General features: G+C 32.7%; 1 protein-coding gene and 1 pseudogene across 1 annotated transcript; one reads left to right on the top strand and one right to left on the bottom strand.

Moving 5' to 3' along the window:
* Positions 1 to 944: 944 nt before the first annotated feature.
* LOC124927539 lies at positions 945 to 10,876 on the top strand (annotated as a pseudogene).
* Positions 10,877 to 11,225: 349 nt separating this feature from the next.
* On the bottom strand, positions 11,226 to 12,192 carry LOC124928006 (60S ribosomal protein L23-like). The gene is made up of 4 exons (XM_047468523.1): positions 12,180 to 12,192; positions 11,806 to 12,090; positions 11,365 to 11,406; positions 11,226 to 11,272 (listed from the first exon to the last, which is right to left on the bottom strand). Exons 1-4 carry the CDS (start codon positions 12,190 to 12,192, stop codon positions 11,226 to 11,228), a joined length of 387 nt encoding a protein of 128 aa, XP_047324479.1.
* Positions 12,193 to 20,364: the final 8,172 nt, after the last annotated feature.

The following is a 20,364-nucleotide window of genomic DNA, read 5'->3' as shown; positions in this document are numbered from 1 at the left end:
AGGAAGGTACACTAGGAGTTGAAGAAGTCAGGTATAAGGCCAGACTTGTTGCAAAAGGATATAGTCAAACTCCAGGTATTGATTTTACTGATGTATTTTCTCCAGTTATGAATCATAGTTCTATTCGGGCTTTACTAGGTATTGTGGCATTCCACGATCTTGAGCCTTAGCAGCTATATGTAAAAACTACATTCTTACACGGAGAACTTGAGGAAGAAATCTACATACAACAACGAGAGGAATTCGTAGCCTTAGGAAAGGAGGACTACGTATGTCAGCTAAAAAATTCTCTTTATGGTTTGAAACAGTCACCGAGGCAATGGTACAAGAGATTTGATACATTTATGACCACTCATGATTTCAGGAGGAGTAGTTACGATAATTGTGTCTACTTTAAAGTATGTGATGATGGGTCGTTCGTTTACCTGTTATTGTATGTTAACGATATGCTAATTGCCACCAAAGATCATAGAGATGTCAGAAAGGTGAAAGCACAGTTGAGTAGTGAGTTTGAGATGAAAGATTTAGGTGCAGCAAAGAAGATGTTTGGAATGGAGATTCTTAGAGATCGATTGGCTGATAAATTGTACATAAATCAAAAGAGGCACATAGAGAAAGTTCTTAGTAGGTTTAACATGCAAAGTGCCAAGCCAGTAAGTACTCCACTAACTGCTCATTTTAGACTTTCGTCTTCTTTGTCACCACAGTCAGATAGTGATGATGATTACATGTCGTGAGTGCCATACTCTATTGCCGTTGGCTCCCTGAAAAACCAAAAGATTTTTCTACCCAATGAATTTTCTTGTGCTACTTGTTCACAAGGGATGTTAATAATAAGGCCATCACCATCAAAAATTAGGACTGAACCCTTGAAATTTCTTGAAATAATACAAGGTGACATATGTGGGCCTATTCATCCACCATGTGGACCATTCAAATATTTTATGGTATTAATTGGCGCATCAACAAGATGGTCATGTGTGTGTTTATTATCAACTCGTAATCAAGCATTTGCAAGATTGCTTGCTCAAATTGTGAAATTACGAGCTCACTTCCCGGACTATTTAATTAAATCTATTTGTTTTGATAATGCTGGAGAATTTACCTCCCAAGCTTTTAATAGTTATTGTATATCAATTGGGATAAGTGTTGAACATCTAGTAGCAAATGTTCACACACAAAATGGCCTTGTAGAGTCATTGATAAAACGTCTTCAACTAATGGCAAGACCATTGCTTATGAAAACGAAACTTCCAATACAAGCTTGGGGACATGCTATTTTACATGCAGCAACATTAATTCGTATCAGACCTACACATTATAATGAGGTCTCCCCTTTTGAAATGGTTTATGGTTAGGAACCAAATATTTCCCATCTAAGAATTTTCGGATGTGCGGTATATGTGCCAGTTGCTCCACCACAACGCACAAAGATGGGACCTCAAAGGAGGTTGGGGATATATGTTGGATATGAATCACTGTCTATAATTAAATATCTTGAGCCATTGACGGGTGACTCATTCACGACACGGTTTGCCGACTGTCATTTTAATGAAATGATATTTCCAACATTGAAAGGGGAAAATAAGCAGTTGGAAAAGGAAATAATCTGGCGTGAGTTATCATTAGCTCACTACGATCCTCGTACAAAGAAATCTGAACTTGAAGTTCAGAAAATCATTCACTTGCAAAATTTAGCAAATCAATTGCCAAATGCTTCTACTCATCCTAAAAAAATTACAAAATCTTATATTCCAGTTGCAAATGCATCAATTAAGGTTCATGTCCTTAAAGGACAACCCACTACTGCTAACGAGCCTAAAATGCAAATGAAGCGTGGTAGACTACTCGGTTCTAAAGATAAAAATCTTCGTAAAAGAAAAGAAGTAATGGATCAAATTGAGGAAACAATTACTCTATAAGAGTATCCATTCATTGAAAAAATAATTCTAGAGGAATCACATGTACCTGAAAATGAAGAGATCTCTATAAACTATGTTTTGACTGGAAAAAGATGGAATCGAGATAAAATCGACGTCGATGAAAATTTTGCATATGCTATAGCATGCGATGTTGTTAAAGAATATGAGGATCATGAACCAAAGTCTGTAGAAGAATGCAGACGGAGAAATGATTGGCCAAACTAGAAAGATGCGTTGAAGCTGAAATAAAATCAGTCGCAAATCATAAAATTTTTGGACCTATCGTCCGTACCCCTGAAGGTATTAAACCGATCGGTTATAAATGGGTGTTTATAAAAAATGAAATGAGAAAAATAAAATTGTCTGATATAAGGCATGACTTGTTGCCCAAAGATTCTCGTAGAGACCTGGTATTGATTATGAGGAAATATATTCTCTTGTGGTGGATGCAACAATATTTAGATATCTGATAAGTTTATCAATACACGAGAAATTGTAGATGAGATTAATGGATGTTGTTGCAACATATTTATATGGCTCCCTTGATAATAACATATACATAAAACTCTCTAAAGGATTTAAAATGCTAGAAGCATTTAATTCAGATTGTCGAGACCTTTACTCTGTTAAATTATGAGATATCTATATGGATTGAAACAATCTAGACGTATGTGGTATAAACGTCTTAGTGAATATTTATTAAAGAATGAATTTCAAAATTATCCAATATGTTCATGTGTGTTTATTAAAAGATCTGGATCACAATTTGTATTAATTAAAATTTATGTTGAAGATTTGAATATTATTGGAACTACTGATGAACTATCTGAAACAAATAGTTATCTTAAGAAAGAATTTGAGATGAAAAATCAGGGAAAAACAAAGTTATGTCTTAGCTTGAAAGTTGAGCATTTAGATAATGGAATTCTTGTCCATCAATCTACTTATACATCAAGAGTACTAAAAAAATTTATTACAATGGTTTTGATCATTCTAAACACAAAATGAATATACTAAATCCAATCATATTCTCAATTGTTTTTTTTTCTCCTCCTCTTCCTCCTCCTCCTCCTCCTCCTATATATTTTAAAATACATCTTCTAGTTAATGGATATTTTTTTAGAATCAAACCAAATTAACGATAACCAAAATAATTTTAAAATAAAAATAATATGATATCAATAACTTATTTAAGATCGATCAAAAACAGAAAAATGACCAAAACAATCCCCAGAAATTAGTAACCATTCTTAATCTCAAACTCATATTAATTGAAGTCACGGAAGTTAATATATAAATTAAAGTACATATTCTATTTAATGGATATTTTTTTTATTCCATTCAATATTGCTATATATCATATTAATTTGTCTTCTTCCTCAACTTTTTCTCACCTAACATAATCTTTATAATTTATTTACACTATAACTCCATTTTAATCTCCCTACAATTTATCATTATTGTATATTTAAGTATTTTAATCATTATGTTTTTAAACCTTACCACATATATAATACTGAATTTAAATAAAAGTTATAGTTTCAATTTCTTAAATTATATATATATATATATATATATATATATATATATATATATATATATATATATATATATATATATATATATATATAATTAAGAGAAAGTTAAAAAAAAAAACTTTTTTTGGGTTCAAATTAGATCTGAATCGTTTCAAATAAGGTTAGTAGAGTATAGTTTACGGTTAAAAGAAAGAAAAACATGTGATAGAAAATATGATTTTGATTGAGTGAAAATAGCCAATTAAATAAAAATGGGTAAAAAGTTTATTTGTACAAAATAAGAAGTTTTTTAAATTTATATGGTTTGAAAGTGATCACGTTACTTCGTTAGCAAAACATGACTTCAACATGTTATAATGGTTTTGATCATTCTAAACACAAAATGAATATACTAAATCCAATCTTGTTCTCAATTGTTTTTTTTCTTCTCCTCCTCTTCCTCCTCCTCCTCCTCCTCCTCCTCCTCCTCCTCCTCCTCCTCCTCCTCCTCCTCCTCCTCCTCCTCCTCCTCCGTTGGATTGGGTTTGTGTTTCACTTTTTTTTTTATGAAAGAAAAATAGAGAATATGATTATGACTGAAATAGTAAGTTGAATAAAATTGAGTGAAAAGTTTGTTTATACTAGATTAGAAGTTTTTTAATTTTTTATAGTTTAAAAGTGAATAAGTTACTTGTTAGTAAAATAAAAATAAAATAAAAATAAACTCATGTTTGTTTCTCAAACATGGAGTGGATCAGCAAACCAAATGAAAAAGCTGAAGAACATACCGCCTTTGTTGCCTCTTAATTATCACATTCATTTAAATATTGACTTTCAAATCAAAATAAAATTATTATATTGATTATGAGAGAAATGAACAATAATAATATATCAGTATATTTAAATAAACCAATCAAACTAATTTAACTTGTTTTGAATTAAATTATTATCAATTATATAAATGTAATTTTAAAATAAATAAAAAAGTGGAGACCAAATAAATAAAAATAAGTGGAGACCAGGGTTTGATAATCTGACCTACCTTATAAAGTCTATCTACAATACCATCGGAACAAAATAAACTTGTTTAATATATAACCCTATTTAATTATTTTGTTAATGAATATTAAAGAGAAATATTTATATACCAAGCCAAACGGGGCCTAGCATAAAAAGGCATCCAAAGACATGATACCCATTTCCATCATCTGAATGCTCTCTCTCCGATGAACATTAACCATTAAACAAGAAGCTTCTCAGTTTTTTTTCTCATCTCTCAAACAATCTTCAATGTCGAATTCTCCACAAATGCAACCGTATGGTTTTGATCATTCTAAACACAAAATGAATATACTTAATCCAATCCTGTTCTTAATTGTTTTTTTTCTCCTCCTCCTCCTCCTCCTCCTCCTCCTCCTCCTCCTCCTCCTCCTCCTCCTCCTCCTCCTCCTCCTCCTCCTCCATCCAAAGTTTGTTTGTACTAAATTAGAAGTTTTTTAATTTTTTATAGTTTAAAAGTGAACTGTTATTTGTTAGTAAAATAAAAAAAATTAAAAATAAACTAATGTTTATCTCTCAAACATGGAGTGGATCAGCAAATCAAATGAAAAAGCTAAAGAACATACCGTTTTTATTGTCTCTTAATTATCACGTTCATTATCACATTTATTTAAATATTGACTTTCAAAATAAAATTGTTATATTGAATATGAGAGAAATGATCAATAAATTTTTAATTGTATTAAATATTGTCTTTCTAAAATAAAACAAGGATATTATTTTATTTAAGAATTTTAATATTAAATACAATCTCAATTTTAATTAGAACAAATATTTATTCATCTGAAATGTATTATTATTCTAACTAATTTATTCAAACAAAATTTTCAATATTTTTAATTATATAAAATCATTATATAAAAATTTTTAAGTTTTTATGATAGTTAAATGTATTATTATATTAATGATAATGTAAACAAATGTAACAAAATTGTTTTAGCCTACCTCTAAAAAAATCAATAATAACTTTGAAATTCTAATCAAATTTTTATTCAACCCTATTGAATTATAATTGTTTATTTCATTTTTATTTGAACAAAAAATACTAATACTCATTTATTCTTTTTTGTTCAATTCATAGGTAGAAACAAAAGAAAAGTAAATATTTGTTAATCATTGTCTATAAATATCCAAATTTTGATGCTTGGATCAACCCTGAAATATGTGAATTATGCAAAAGATCTAAAACCTTTTTTTTAATAAATCAATTTCCAAATGTTTTTTCTAGAATGTCCAACACAAACTAGTCACTATGAGTTTAGTGCATATACTTATATATATAATATATGTATTACATAGATGGATTTTATTGAATGATTCCAAATTTATTTTTAAAACATTTCTGTATGAATTAATTATAGTACAAGATTGAGTTAATTTGTAAGGATACCGTTTCAATCCAAAATCAAACAAGGCCCAATATTGTTTTGATTTGGTTTTGGGCCTCGGTCACTAGAGAAAAGTAAAAACTAAAAAATGAGAAAGAAAGTATTTACATTTTAGTCTTATTATTTAGAATTACACAAGTTGAAAGTTAAAGAATTTTATATAAAGAGGCTTGTAGACATATTAAATAAGGATGAGGCCCAATTATTTCAACTCAAATTGAGTGAGACTTCAAGTATAATAGTATTTTTTTGGTCCCGAGTTCCTTCTTATGGAATTCATTCATTACAACTTAGACTTGACTTCTTATGAAATTCATTCATTGCATCTCCATGGTAAGGAGAGAGTGATAGTTTTAGAACTTAAATTTAGATTCAAAATTCTAACCTAATTCAGTTGAGATCTAATCCTATAATGAATCATGTCGGACTTGAGGAATGATATGATTTTAACCATTTTTAATTTGATCACCTCAAACAGCTTGGGTGTTTGTTAATATCAATTAGGCCACATAAAATATTTTGAGTTAGAATAGAGAGGTGTATTTGAGGATTTGAAAATTGAGTCTTCTTGAATATCAGGTTACAACAATCCACATATGATCCAGCCCAAGAGATGTTTATTTTATATAATTTAGACCAATTGTCTATATAAAATTTTTGCATCGGTAGCTCAAGCCCAACCAATTATTATTAATTATTTATTTAATTTATGTTAGTTGAGTTAAATTAAAAATAAAAGTCTTAGGTTTACTGTATCAACATACTTACACATTTATTTTAGACTAACTTTTTATTTTTGTATTGGTCCTTTTCAATTTAATTTAGTATATTTCAATTAATTTTTTATTTTGTATTAACAAGCTTAACAAAAGATTGTTTTGTAATTTATAATTTTTATTTATAATTTATAAGTTTGTTGTCATGTATATTAATTTTATATTTATTATATTATTTTTATTTAAAAAATATATTATATTTATTTATTTAAAAATGACAATATTTAACTATAATGGAATGATATAATAAATATAATTTATTTTTTAAGATAATTTTTCATGATATTTAAAATTTTAATAATGTCTCAATATTACTAGTGAGTTAATATCATGAATCATGATAACAAAATATAGACTCATAAGAAATTTTGTAGGTCTACTTATTTCCTAATTAACTCAATACAAATATTTTTAAAAATAATCTTGTAGTTTAAATATATATATTCGTAATTTTTTTTTAATTAAACATTTTAAGTAATTATTTGTTATTATTATTTAATATACCCATAATAAAAAGATAATTTATACTAACATTATATTATTTTTTTAGTAATTCAACTAGAGAATCATCGGTCAGATTTATCTGTCCTAGTCTTAAAAACACTAGTCATCGGGCTCGGTCCTAACTCAAGAACATAAGTCTTTTGTCTCAGTCCTAGGTCAATTTTCTCGGTTCTTGATCTTGGTCATGACCGAGGATTCTCGGTCCTCGGTCCTAGAAAACTCGGTCTAAGAACACCTAGTGTTCTTCATTTGGTATTAAAATTGAAAGCATGTATCTTTTGATACATATCATGAAAACATCATATGTAAGTTGCTATCAAGTCCATTTGATGTAGTGATCATAACCCCTAATCCTAAACCCGATCAATCGAACTCTACAACGATTGATTTTTCAAAATGATTTCAAGGAAAAAAATTGGGAACTTTTGATTTAGGCCATCTCATGGCCTAATTCTTGTTCCAAAAGCTTCGAAATGATGTTTACATCGAACACGGCCAAAACAAGAACATTAAGCAAGCTCTATAACAAATTTTAAATCTAAAATTTAAACTTTTATTTCAAAATTTTTTGTTCGATCAAACATGATTGGGATATATGTTTTATGATTTCAACAAATACTAGCATTTAAATATTGTTGTTTCAATATTTCAAATAATATTAAAACCTAGAAAAATGACTAGGACCAAAAGAATAATCGGTTAAAACTCATGCGTAGAGACCGTTTTAAAAACTGATTTTCAATAGCTACGTTTATAAGTAGATACCGTTTTTAAAACGGGTACAGAGGATGAAGCGCGAAAGCTCTTTCTCGAGTATCACCAAACTTCGAACCAAAATGAAACTCTAGTTAAAAATACTTTTGTACATGTACATATTTTTATTGATTTTTAAAACGGGTACAGAGGATGAAGCGCGAAAGCTCTTTCTCGAGTATCACCACTTTTGATTTTGAGATGTGCATGGGAAGGAGTCTTGGTTTAAATGCCTTGTTAGCATGGCTTATGAAAGAAGGGTTGGGTGATCAAACTTCACCCCTTAAGTTTGTATCCCTTTATTAACACATTTTTTAAGGAAAAAACCCCCTTTTAGACATTTTATCAAACACCTAGCATGCACGATTCTAAATCAACATTTGGTATTATGTTTGATATCGATTCTTCATGGATTATATGCTTACAAGAACCTTGAATCGTACCAAATAAGAACTTGTAGGTAAAGCATCAATAGAAAGCCAAGATTCAAATGGAGTTTTAGAAAATTTTGACTAATCATTCTGCCAAACATGAATCCTCATTTCAGTCGATTAGATTAAGCTATAAGGCTTTTAACGAATTCTACATTGGATTTAGAATGGGAAAGAACCCTCCCACTGTAAAACTCCTAATTCAATTATTTTAAAAATTCACACAAATGATTAAAGCGGACTCAAATTGATTCAACATAAAATCATCATACGAACACAATGCAAGTCTTAGATTAATTTAAAACTCAACAAATTTGGGCCCTAGCCAAAGTTAAAAAATAAAATTCACAAAAACCTGCAAAATATTTCAACAATCCTCAAAACTTCATCATAGTTCAAATTTTCTTTCACAAAACGTTTTCAAATCCATTATATGGTTGTTCTTGATTATCTCCTTGAAGGAGATATAATCTAAATATTTCAGTCAAGTTCAAATTTAGGCGAATTTACCAGATTTTGATAAGAAGAACCACAGGTATATAAAATCAAAATTTCCTAGAACTTTATGATGCTTTTTATCAACCTAGACCGAAACAACACTAAGCTCTCTGGTGGAGGAGTTTCACAATTTTCCAGCGAACCTGCAACTGATGAACTTTCAGATCTTCTTTTTGCTATTTTCACTCTATTTAAACAAATACTAGCTTCTAATTTGAAATAACGTCCTCCAATGTGATTTTACCCTTTTGGCTTTCGTTTGTTACCGCTATATATTAATTGACGAGGCTTGGCATCATGACAAGAAACGAGCAATGAAGTTGTGTTCCTTGTAGTTTTGCGGTTAGCCCAGGCTTTTCCTCTCGTCAAACTGTCGGATGATCCTGCTGTAGTGTGCATAATTTTTCCTTCAATCCATCCGGCACTTTAAATGGGAAATTTGATGAAATGGCCCTCATAAGAGAGGTCTAATTCCAAAAAAGACCCACGGTTCATAAAGTTGGCAAAAATGGTATTTTTGTCCTGTGAAAAGTCTGTAATACCCTCACGTGCCTATTTTTCCGCTCAATTACGAGAAATGTATTTCTCGCATTTGGCTCAATTACGAGAAATGTATTTCTCGCATTTGGTATTTCTCGCATTTGGCTCAATTACGAGAAATGTATTTCTCGCATTTGGTATTTCTCGTATTTGGTATTTCTCGCATTTGGTATTTCTCGCATTTGTTATTTTTCGCATTTGGTATATCTGAGTATATATTGAGATTCAGACATTTGTAAAATATATGAAAACGGCTAGGGTTTTGAATCGATCTACAATAAACTACGAAAGAACAATCTCCAATGGAGGACGCTATCGCGATGCATTCATCTCTAGATATCAGATTAACACATATACATGACGACGACTCAAGACAAGAATGCCTTATCATCGGAGTCTCCACTTGCCCCGTCACCGTCGAACGCAATGTTCGCTCCGACCTCGACACCACACTTCCAAAGCCTTGTATGTATTCTCTAGCTAGATCTTGTTCTTTCAAATTATCAGATCTTTGAGATTGGGTTTTTTTCATCAAATATGCAGACTTGGCTAGAGGGTCGACTGCTCCTGATATGGACCATCCACAAGGAACAATAGGGCACCCTCAATATGGCATGAGTGTCCTCCAGCAACATGATTCCTTATTTGATCAAGATGACAATGGAATAGTCATCTTTCGGAACCAGGGCTTGCGTTGTCTAACAATGACAGTAGGCTCAATTACGAGAAATGTATTTCTCACATTTGGTAAATATTCTTCGGCCACGAACCCTAAATTTAGGGTTTTCATATAAATACTCTAAAATTTAGATTTTCAAATGAAATTGTCAATTTTGATATATGGGTTCTTTAGATTTTGATGATATTGTTTGAGATGCAGATTTGCGTCAACTGGGTTTCAATATTATTGTATCTTTTGTAATGTCTATGTTTATAAACGGAGCTATGAGTTATTCTTCTCTTCCTGTGAGTATTTTCTGCTTTTAAATCAACCAATCTTGTGAAATTGTATCTATTTCTAACATATTTTGTGATGGATGAAGGGATGGATACCTTCTCCATTCCTTCCTATATACATAGCCAACATCCATAAAGCCAAACATGGAAGTGATTGATACAGAAGGAAGGTACATGCCGGTGAACTTTGAGAACGTGTTTAGCAAGTATGCACTCACTATACCTGATAGGCTCACTTTTGGGGAGATGTGGGCGATGACTGAAGCAAATCGAGTAGCATTGGACTTCTTTGGATGGTATGTATGAACTATGAACTAGAAAGAAGAAATTTTTGTTTTCCTTTGGTATTATTTTAATATTGAAATCGCTAAACAGGTTTGCGGCTACGGTGGAGTGGATAATGTTGTATGTTCTAGCTCGGGATAGTGAAGGAATGTTGTCTAAAGAGGCAATAAGGTGTTTTGATGGGAGTTTGTTTGATTACATTGCAAAGATGCAGATGAGTGAAGGGAAGATGTACTAAGAAGAAGATGAAGAACTTCTTAGTCTTGTTTGGTGATAATAATAATGATAATAAAGTGTACTACCTGACAAGAAGAAAACAAAGTTTTTTCTGCATTGTGTTTCAATATATTATATGTTGCAGCAATATATCTTGTTACCACCATTATCTCAAATCTTAAAGAGGAATGATCCAACTTGTAATGAGCAAAGCATATGCATAAAACCAAAACCAAATCAATAAAAATCACAAGAATTGAAAGGGTATATGATTCTAATCTTAGTTGTGAATCAAAAAATAAAATTGCCAAGTTTTTAAAAGCAAAAGAGTCCCCCGACTTTATCAGACAATAGCATTGGCAGCACTTGCAATTCTGGGTCATAAATCAGCACATTCCTTCCCAATTTGACCAGTAATGACAGAACCTGGTTTTTTACCATTAAACAAATAATTGTGAGTGAATGAATGAGGCCTAAAGATGATATAGTAATTTAACACATTTTGAGACATTTTTTACCTTTCATTTCTCCCTTAGGATTCACTATCACACCAGCATTATCTGCATAGTAATAACATATTTATCAACCAAGATATTTACATATTACAATCAACAAATTTCATATATAAAAAAGACCGAGAAGTATGTAAGACTTATAACGCAAATAAGTGAGTATAGTGTTTCTAAATACATCATTCATCATACCATAAACCCTATTCATTATCCCTAATACTCTTTCTTTAATATCTTAGTGGGTATATACAATACCCAAACACCCTTGAAAACCAATACTAAAGAAAAACTATTTCTAAATCCTCAGCATAACAAATAAGGGATTGTATCAATCAGATCGTGAAAAGAGTGAGTTCTTGTCTAACTGTTCTAGTAAAGAATAACAAAAAATTGGTTAAACAAGTAACAAGTTATAACACAAAACAAAATCAGAATCTACTAAATCACCTTCAAAATACATGAACACTCCATCCTTTCGGCGCCAGGGCTTGCGTTGTCTAACAATGACAGTAGGCATGACCTTCTTTCTCAAATCAGGTTTCCCTTTCTTCACCGTCTCCATAACCATATCTCCCACACAAGCAGACGACAATCGATTCAAACGACCCTTGATCCCCTTCACTGATATGATGTAGAGATTCTTCGCGCCAGTATTGTCGGCATAGTTGACCGTAGCCACTATAGGAAGACCTAGTGACATGCGGAACTTGTTTCCCGCCGATCCTCCGCGACCTGAAACGTGTTGTTTTTCAACATTGAATTACTATCAAGTATCAAGCATGTAGTTAACAGAGAATTGTATAGAAGATGAAAAAACTAACCTCGCTTCGACATTTTGGCAGCTTCAGAATACAAGGACAATGTGAAATTACGGTTTTATAGTATTTATATGAGAACCCTAAATTTAGGATTCGTGGCCGGATAATATTTATCAAATGCGAGAAATACATTTCTCGTAATTGAGCGGTAAAACATGTGCGCGAGGGTATTACAGACTTTTCACAGGGCGAAAAGGCTCTTTTTACCAACTTTATCAACCATGGGCCTTTTTTGGAATTAGGCCTCTTAATAGAGTCATTTCATCAAATTTCCCCTTTAAATCATCATCAACTAATCCCAAATCTTTTTTTCATTCTTTTAATCTTTTATTTCTAAATATTTTATAATTGGGAAATTTGACGAAATAACCTTCATATGAGGGTTATTTCCAAATGTAGCATAGGCTAAATGATTTTTTCAAATATAACCTTTTGCCTATGCAAAATGACCTTATTGCCTTAAATTAAAAAAAAAAAATAGTTTCCCGGATTCCCCCCTTTCCCTTCCTTTCTCCCCTTCAGTTTTTCCCTCCCTCTCCTCTTTTCATATTTCCAAACGACGAACTCTCCCCGAAGACGACCGACCGATCCAAACCCCACCTCTCCCCAACGACGATCCAAGCCCCCGAAACCTCACCTCTCCCTGACGACATTCTAAGCCCACGAAACCCCACCTCTCCCCCGACCCCCGACGACTATCCGAGTCTCCGACGACATATCCGAGCCCCCGACGACGATCCAAGTAGAACGACTATCATTGAAGGTGAGTTTTTCCCGTTTTATGTCTTTTACCTTCCATGCATCTGTCGAAGGCTTTAGTTTTTTAGTGTGAACGACTATCCAAGCAGAAGCAGAACGAACGACTAGGGTTTTAATGTTTATTGTTTAGGTTTAGGTTTAGGTTTATTGGCTGACTGAATCGTTTTGGGTTTAAAATGCATCTATCGAAGGCTGTTGCAGGTTGTCGAAGGCTGTCGCAGACGAATGTGCATCTGTCGCAGACGAATGTGCATCTGTCGCAGATGACTGTGCATCTGTTGCAGGTGACTGTGCATCTGTCGCCTGCGACAGATGTACATTCGCCTGCAACAGATGCACATTCGCTTGCGACAAATGCATATTCGTCTGCGACGATTGCGATATGTATCTCTCAATCTCCATTTTGTGTTTTGCTGACTGGTCTATGCATGTGCTATTTTGATGTCTATAATCCATGAATGAGCATCACTTCACTAGCTTGTACGTATGAATGTTTTTGGGGCACACAGAATGGGCGTTGAGGATGAAGTGAGCCCGAATGAAATGGGTAATAATAACAATGTGTGTGGATAGGTGAATGCACAAAGGGATGATCAGAGAGAACTTTCAGAGGATTTTCTGAACGACGAGGAGACTGATAATGGGCAAAACTATTGACGTGATGAGGGGTGAGTTTGATTTAAATGCTAGGTAAAAGAGGAACACTTCTAAATTTGAATCCAAAGAATGAGATTTTGATTGATTGATATGTTTGTGAATTAGAAGGGTTTTATTTTTATCACTGAGTGGTGGTGTTTGTTGTTGCAGTTTTTTTTTGTCATAACCATTTTTATTGATATCAGATTACTAGAAATGATGTTTAATTGTTGATATATGTGTTGAGAAATTATGTTTCATTTAAACCAATAAGACATGTCATGATATTGATAATTAATAATTTAATGTCCAATCTAATAATCATTAATCAAAATATTTATATTATTGATGTTTTGTACATAAAATGAGTGTTATTTGAAAACAATCAATTGGAGTTGGATACTAAGATTTAATCATTCTCATCATTATTTAAATTATCACCATGTATCATTTATTGTAATACACTTAATTTGAATGTTCTAAACAATTGTAAAAATGTCTTTGTTTTTTTGACAAAGTCTTCGCCATCAAATGTCGCTCTTTTCATCGTTATATTGCATTGCATTGTCGAACACTAGCCTCATATCAGCAAAAATGTCACGGACATTCTTATAACCAGTTCCATTATTGGCCTCCATTTAATTCTTTATAGTACTGAAGTACATAGGTCTGTCAATAACCTATACACACTTTCCAACATTAAAATCAATAGAAATGTAAACCAGAAAAGAAATAAGTACTTGCATTGGTTGACTTGGGAAGACATCTTCCTGCTCAAAAACATCTTTCTCCACACATACATCTCGCTGCTCAAAAACATCTTGCTGCTCAAATACATCTTGTTGCTCAAATACATCTCGCTGCTCAAACACATCTCGCTGCTCAAACACATCTTGCTGCTCAGATACATCTTGTTGCCTTGGGAATACATGTTGCTGCTCAAATACATCTCGCTGCTCACATACATCTCGCTGCCTTGGGAAGATATCTTGCTGCTCAAATATGTCATTTTCTGGTCTTTCACTTTGTTGAGTTGAAGGTATTGACTTCTCTACTAAAGAGACACATAGTGTGGCGCGATGATTGGGCAGTGAAGACGAGAGTTCTTGTAAATAGAACGCCACATCGCTATCTCCAATGATTGTTGCAGGAGGAGAATTCATCATTAACATATTATACTTCACCTTGAACACTAAGTCATATCTTAATTTGTCCACACCAATAAAATTATAGACAGTTGAAGCTAATTCTTCATATGTAGTATTTCGGGGTACATTCACATCACAACATGAACTTGAGACAAAAGAACTAACACCACCATCATCAGTTTTCCAGTCTCCATCAAAGAGGAAAAAACACCAACATTCATGTGATCTGCAATTGATAAAAATTCACAGAAGTCAGTGCCTAGTCAGTGTTAATTGTAGGGGGAAAATGCAAGGAGGAAAATGCATCTGTCACAGGCGGGAAATGCATTTCCCGCCTGCGACAGATGCATCGTCGCCTTTGTCACTTTCGTTAGATGTATATTCCACCGTAAAACCAATCAGCCATGCTCTAAAACCATTCATCCATGACCTAACCTACAACCTAGACTCTAAACGACGAAACCCTAAACATTCATCCATTTCCGCGATAAAACGACGAAGGCAACGGAAAGTAGTGTCTAACCTGAATGTTGAATACGTTTTGGTGTCATTGGTTTTGTTGATGAAGGAAGTTGATGAAGGAAGAAGGAAGGACGTTGATGATGAAGGACGTTGATGAAGGATGAATGGGGAAAGTTGATGAAGGAAGGACGTTGGTTGGTGGAGAGGGAGGGAAATGGGGGACAAGAAACTGAAAGTGCCACTGATATTTCAATTTTTTATTTTTTATTTTTTAAATTAAAGGGCAAAAAAGACATTTTGCCTTGAGAAAAGGTTATATATGAAAAATTTAGTAAGCCTGTGCTAAATATGGTAATAACCCTCTTATGAGGGTTATTTCATCAAATTTCCCTTATAATTTACACAATATTAAACATCAATCAAATATATATATATATTTTTATTAAAGGGTGTCTGATTAAAGTATCTAAAATAGGTCAAAAGAAACAAGTGAGGACTTATAATTTTATATTAAATAAAAACAAAAACATATAAAAAAATCCTTTAATCTTTAGTAAATAAAATAAATAAACTCCTAAACTTTAAAAGTGTTCACCTATTATTAATACAAGGAAGAAAGACAAGACAAAATACACGAGGATGATATAAATACCCAATCTTATCTATCTTTATTTTTTGAAAATTAAAGAAAAACTACGAAGATGATATAAATACCCAATCCTATTTATCTTTATTTTTTGAAAATTAAATAAAAGTAGTATGATACCACACAGTCACGCTCCCTCTATTAAACTCAAAACTCTTTTAGATGAAATCGAACACGTGATCTCTTAAGCCGACTCTTATCACTGGTATACCTTAGTGGAGTTTAAAAATGTGGCCACAAGGGGGTTAAACACACACCGCAAACACATTTATCCATTTAATTAGGCGTAAAATAGGCTCGAACCTAAGACTTCTCAAGAAAGTTGGGGATATCCACATCTTGTTGCCAAAAGACTAGAAGAAGGGATGAATCCTATATATCTTTCATATTCTCATTCCAGTTTATTTTTCAAGACAATTCATCTCCTAAATGAAAACAACAACAAAGACAATTATTTATAATTCTAAATATTTAACTGAGATCATTCTAAACTAATAATTTTAATTTTAATCATATATATATTCTTTTTCAAATAACCTAGAATATGTTGGATGTAAGATTTGGGTCAAATAACTCAAACATTTCATCTGTTTATCATTTAAATTAATAATTAAATTATATTTTTTTTCTCTAAAAGAAATATTTTTATTATATACTAATTTACACAATTAAAACTTATAACTATACAACATTATTTTGAAATAATCCACATAACCTTACATAAATCAAGCACTCAAACATCTCTCTATGACTTACTGAAAATTTTGTTCTCACAAGTCTTTTTGCAGATAAAATCAAGTTACAATGATCCTTTTGAGCCTGACATTGAACTATTTGTTTGATCTAAACATGGGGTCATGGATGCCACAACCAATTCTAAGCTTGCACATGCAAGATGAAGGTGGTCAAATTCGAAGAGTACATGCGCCTAGCTGATTACGCATAAGACATCGATTGTCTCAACTTAGACTCTTTTGACCTTCAACTGATATGCAAGAAGTTATTAAGAAATCGAAGTCATATCCACATTTGATATTTTACTATACATAAAACACGACAAAACAAATAAGAAACAAGTTTTGATTGCGAAATACAAGGTGTACGCGTTTTTTTTTGTTCCGCTTACGTCTCTCTCCTAATTTTGAAAATACCCCGTCTTTAAGGGCGGTTTGTGCGAGTCAGAAATTGTCGACCCCATGCCTTACCATCCTCACTAGCTCCCGCCTGTTGGGAGATGAGGGATTTTATGGTAGGTACGACCCGTGCACTATTTTTAGAGAAAACGTTTTTCGTGTGTTGAGGCGAGCTATGCCAAAGAACCCCCTGACTTACCTTCCTCTGCATCCCGTAAAAAAAGGTTGAATGGGATGAGGAACCAAAACAGAGTTCTTTAACATAGGCCTTTTAAATTGGCCCGTACAGTTTTTAAATCGATACACTTGAGAATGTATCGACTTGATTGACTTGAGAGTCGCCACTTTAATTACTTCTTAAAGAAACTAAAGAAAAGAAAAACAGAGATTCATTTTAAGAGTTCGGTGTTTGGTTACGTATTGGGAAAGGGCTCACAACGCTATGTCCCATACGCCTGTCTTTACAGATAGTCTCTACTCTTAAGTAATTGGCCATATGATGTTTGAAGGATTGTTACGTTTTCGTTCTGAGTTCAGTAAACAAGTTAAAATAGTTACATTAGTTTGATTCGGTTCGGTATTTAAATAAAGAATTTGATATATTATTTTTATATGCATTAATATTCTATAATCGTAATCTCGAGTGTCTATTCACTTGATAATATGTGTTTATCACGTTTTTGTATTTTTGTTCTTATTTATATTTTTTATTTTTTTTATATTCTAAAAAATAGGCTGAAATCTATTAAATTAAATTTTCATATTTTTTTATATAGTTAGTTTTTATGAATTTGTTTTTGTGTTGCATTTGATGAAAAATTTATTGGCAATTACAAGTGAGTTGTCACTTTGCCTACAAAGAAGAGATCAAAATATAGTTCAAGCCATGTCATTGATTGCGAGTTCGAAAAATCAATTACAAAAATTTAGAGAAGATGGATGGCATTATATTTTGGACCAAGTTAACAGTTTCTGTCAATTACACTCGATCTCAATACTTGATATGAATGAGCATATGATAATTGATAGCAATGGTAGGCGGAGAGGAAAAGGGGAACTCATCACTAATCTTCATCATTATCGTGTGGAAATCTTTTGTCAGGTATAATAAAGATTATTTCTTATCTATTAATAGTTATTATTTCTTATCTAGTTATTATTTATTAGGAGAGGAAAATGGGAACTCATCACTAATCTTCATCATTATCGTGTAAAAATCTTTTGTCAGGTATAATAAAAATTATTTTTTATCTATTAATAGTTATTATTTATTATTTAATGCTAGGTTGTTGACTTGATTATGCAAGAAATGAATAATCGTTTTCAAAAGTTAATATAGAATTAATTGGCTGCATATCATGTCTTCATCCCAGAAATTCATTCTCCCAATTTGATATTCGTAAACTCATTCGTCTTGCCAAACTTTATCCCAAAGATTTCATAGGCAGTGATTATTTATTTTTGGAACAACAATTTCGGGCTTACTTATTTAATTTGCGGGATGATCCTCAATTTTCTTCAATTGAAGACTTGGGAATTCTTGCTCATAAATTGGCTGCAACAGAAAAACATATAGTCTTTCTATTGGTTTATCAATTGATAGAGTTGGCTTTAGTTTTATCAGTTGCAATTGCATCCGTTGAAAGAGTTTTTTCTGCAATAAAAACCGTGAAGACTGATTTACGTAATCGAATGGGAGATGAATGTATGAATGATAGTTTAGTTGTATATGTTGAGAAAGATATTTTCTCAACAATTGAAAATGAGCCAATATTGCAATATTTTCAACAAATGAAATCTCGTAAAATAAATTTGTCTTCTTTTGTACCGACTCATGGACAAGAATAATTTAGTAATTATGCTTATTAGTATTTTGTAATTGTGTTTGTTAGTATTTTTTATGTAATTACCGAGTAAAATTTTAATTAGAAAATGCATTTATTTGATCGCCAAAAAAATGCTACATTACTATGTATTTGCCCCCCGAGAAAACATTTATGGGTCTGCCACTGGTTCGATGAGATCCTTGCGACGACCTACTTTGTTTCGCTTGGAGCTCCGCCATCCCAATCGGATTAACCCTAAATGCTAACTGGTTGATTTTCAGCTTCTCCTCCAAGCCGCGATATCACCTGAAATCGCCTAGGTTTCGAACTGCTTCCAGATGGCAACACAATTCGAAACATGACTCATCTGGTCTTCACAAAATTCATCTGAATTACTGCCTATGCACCGGAGTAAAACCTAACCTATATCAAGCTTTCTAGACTATCCTAACTTAACATCTAAGCATTCAAGTGATTAAAACCAAATACAACAGCAAAAACACACAATCGAGTAATCTAAATCAAATAAATAACATGCAATTGCATTTTAACCATCAAATGGCATCGGTGTTCATAACCATTCCCTCAATCAACATTTCAAATACATTATTAAGTTTGAAGAATTACCTGAGTAATGATGGAAGATGAAATGAGGGGAAGAGCTTGGAACGAATGAAAGAGATAACACAGACAGTCTTCGTTTACTTCTTTCCCTTTCGATTCGATTCATTAATGTCGTCTTCTTCTTCAAGCGTCCTATGTAGTTGATGTTCCCACGCGGATAATGAGGTGGAGAATCAAAGGATGTCCACCAGTGAATCCTCTGTCGTTCTTCGTCGTATAGCTGCAGAGGCTTTGATGTTTGTACTTCTTCTTTGACTAAGAAAGGAATCAGATCTTAAGATAGAAATGGCCTTCTCCTTCCTTCAACAATGGAGTCCCCCCCTTCAATCTCCAAAATCAAGAACCGATTTCACAGCTCTCCCCTGGAGTTCTCATGCTAACTCCCCCTATAACCTCCACTAACCGGCGAACTTAACTGCTGTTTTTGTTGATCTTATTCTTACTGCTTTTGCCCCTTTTAATTTTGAGGACTAAATTGGAAATAAGACCTAAGATCAAGGGCATGCTTGGGATTTAAAACAAAAATAATTTTACATCTTTTCATTTATCCCCGTTTTTCATTTTATCCACTTGCACCATCATCCCAAATAAAGGCCTCGTTTTTTCTCCAAAATTTGTGAAGATTTTAAAGTCACCCCTCCATTTCAATCTTTTCAATCCCGCGGTTTTCACATTCATAACTTTACTAGCCCATAACTTTGTGCACAGGGCTTCCCCCACAATGAGGTTGGTACCATTGGAAAGGTGGGACTCTTGTCTACATCCACATGTTCTCCTTTGCTCACGACATGGTCCGTGTTGGTCAGGATACTAGCCTCACAAAAACGTACAAGTTCATGCATCACCTTCACTGCAGGCGACATGGACTGAGCTTTAGGGAGAACTGAGAGAGTTATTTGGTGTCGTTGAAAAGACAATTCAAAGAGCTTTCAAATGGTAGCTCATACACTCAAG

This window comes from Impatiens glandulifera, chromosome 2 (genome assembly GCF_907164915.1).
Source record: "Impatiens glandulifera chromosome 2, dImpGla2.1, whole genome shotgun sequence".
Taxonomy (NCBI): Eukaryota; Viridiplantae; Streptophyta; class Magnoliopsida; order Ericales; family Balsaminaceae; genus Impatiens; species Impatiens glandulifera.
This window is presented reverse-complemented; position numbering and strand designations above follow the sequence as displayed.

Bases quoted from the DNA above. Each gene is read 5' to 3' on its own strand.
- LOC124928006 (XM_047468523.1), bottom strand. The intron at 11,407-11,805 runs GTGATTTAGTAG...ATTACTATGCAG, and splicing joins AGTGTTCATGTATTTTGAAG to ATAATGCTGGTGTGATAGTG. The intron at 11,273-11,364 runs GTAAAAAATGTC...GTAAAAAACCAG, and splicing joins TCCTAAGGGAGAAATGAAAG to GTTCTGTCATTACTGGTCAA.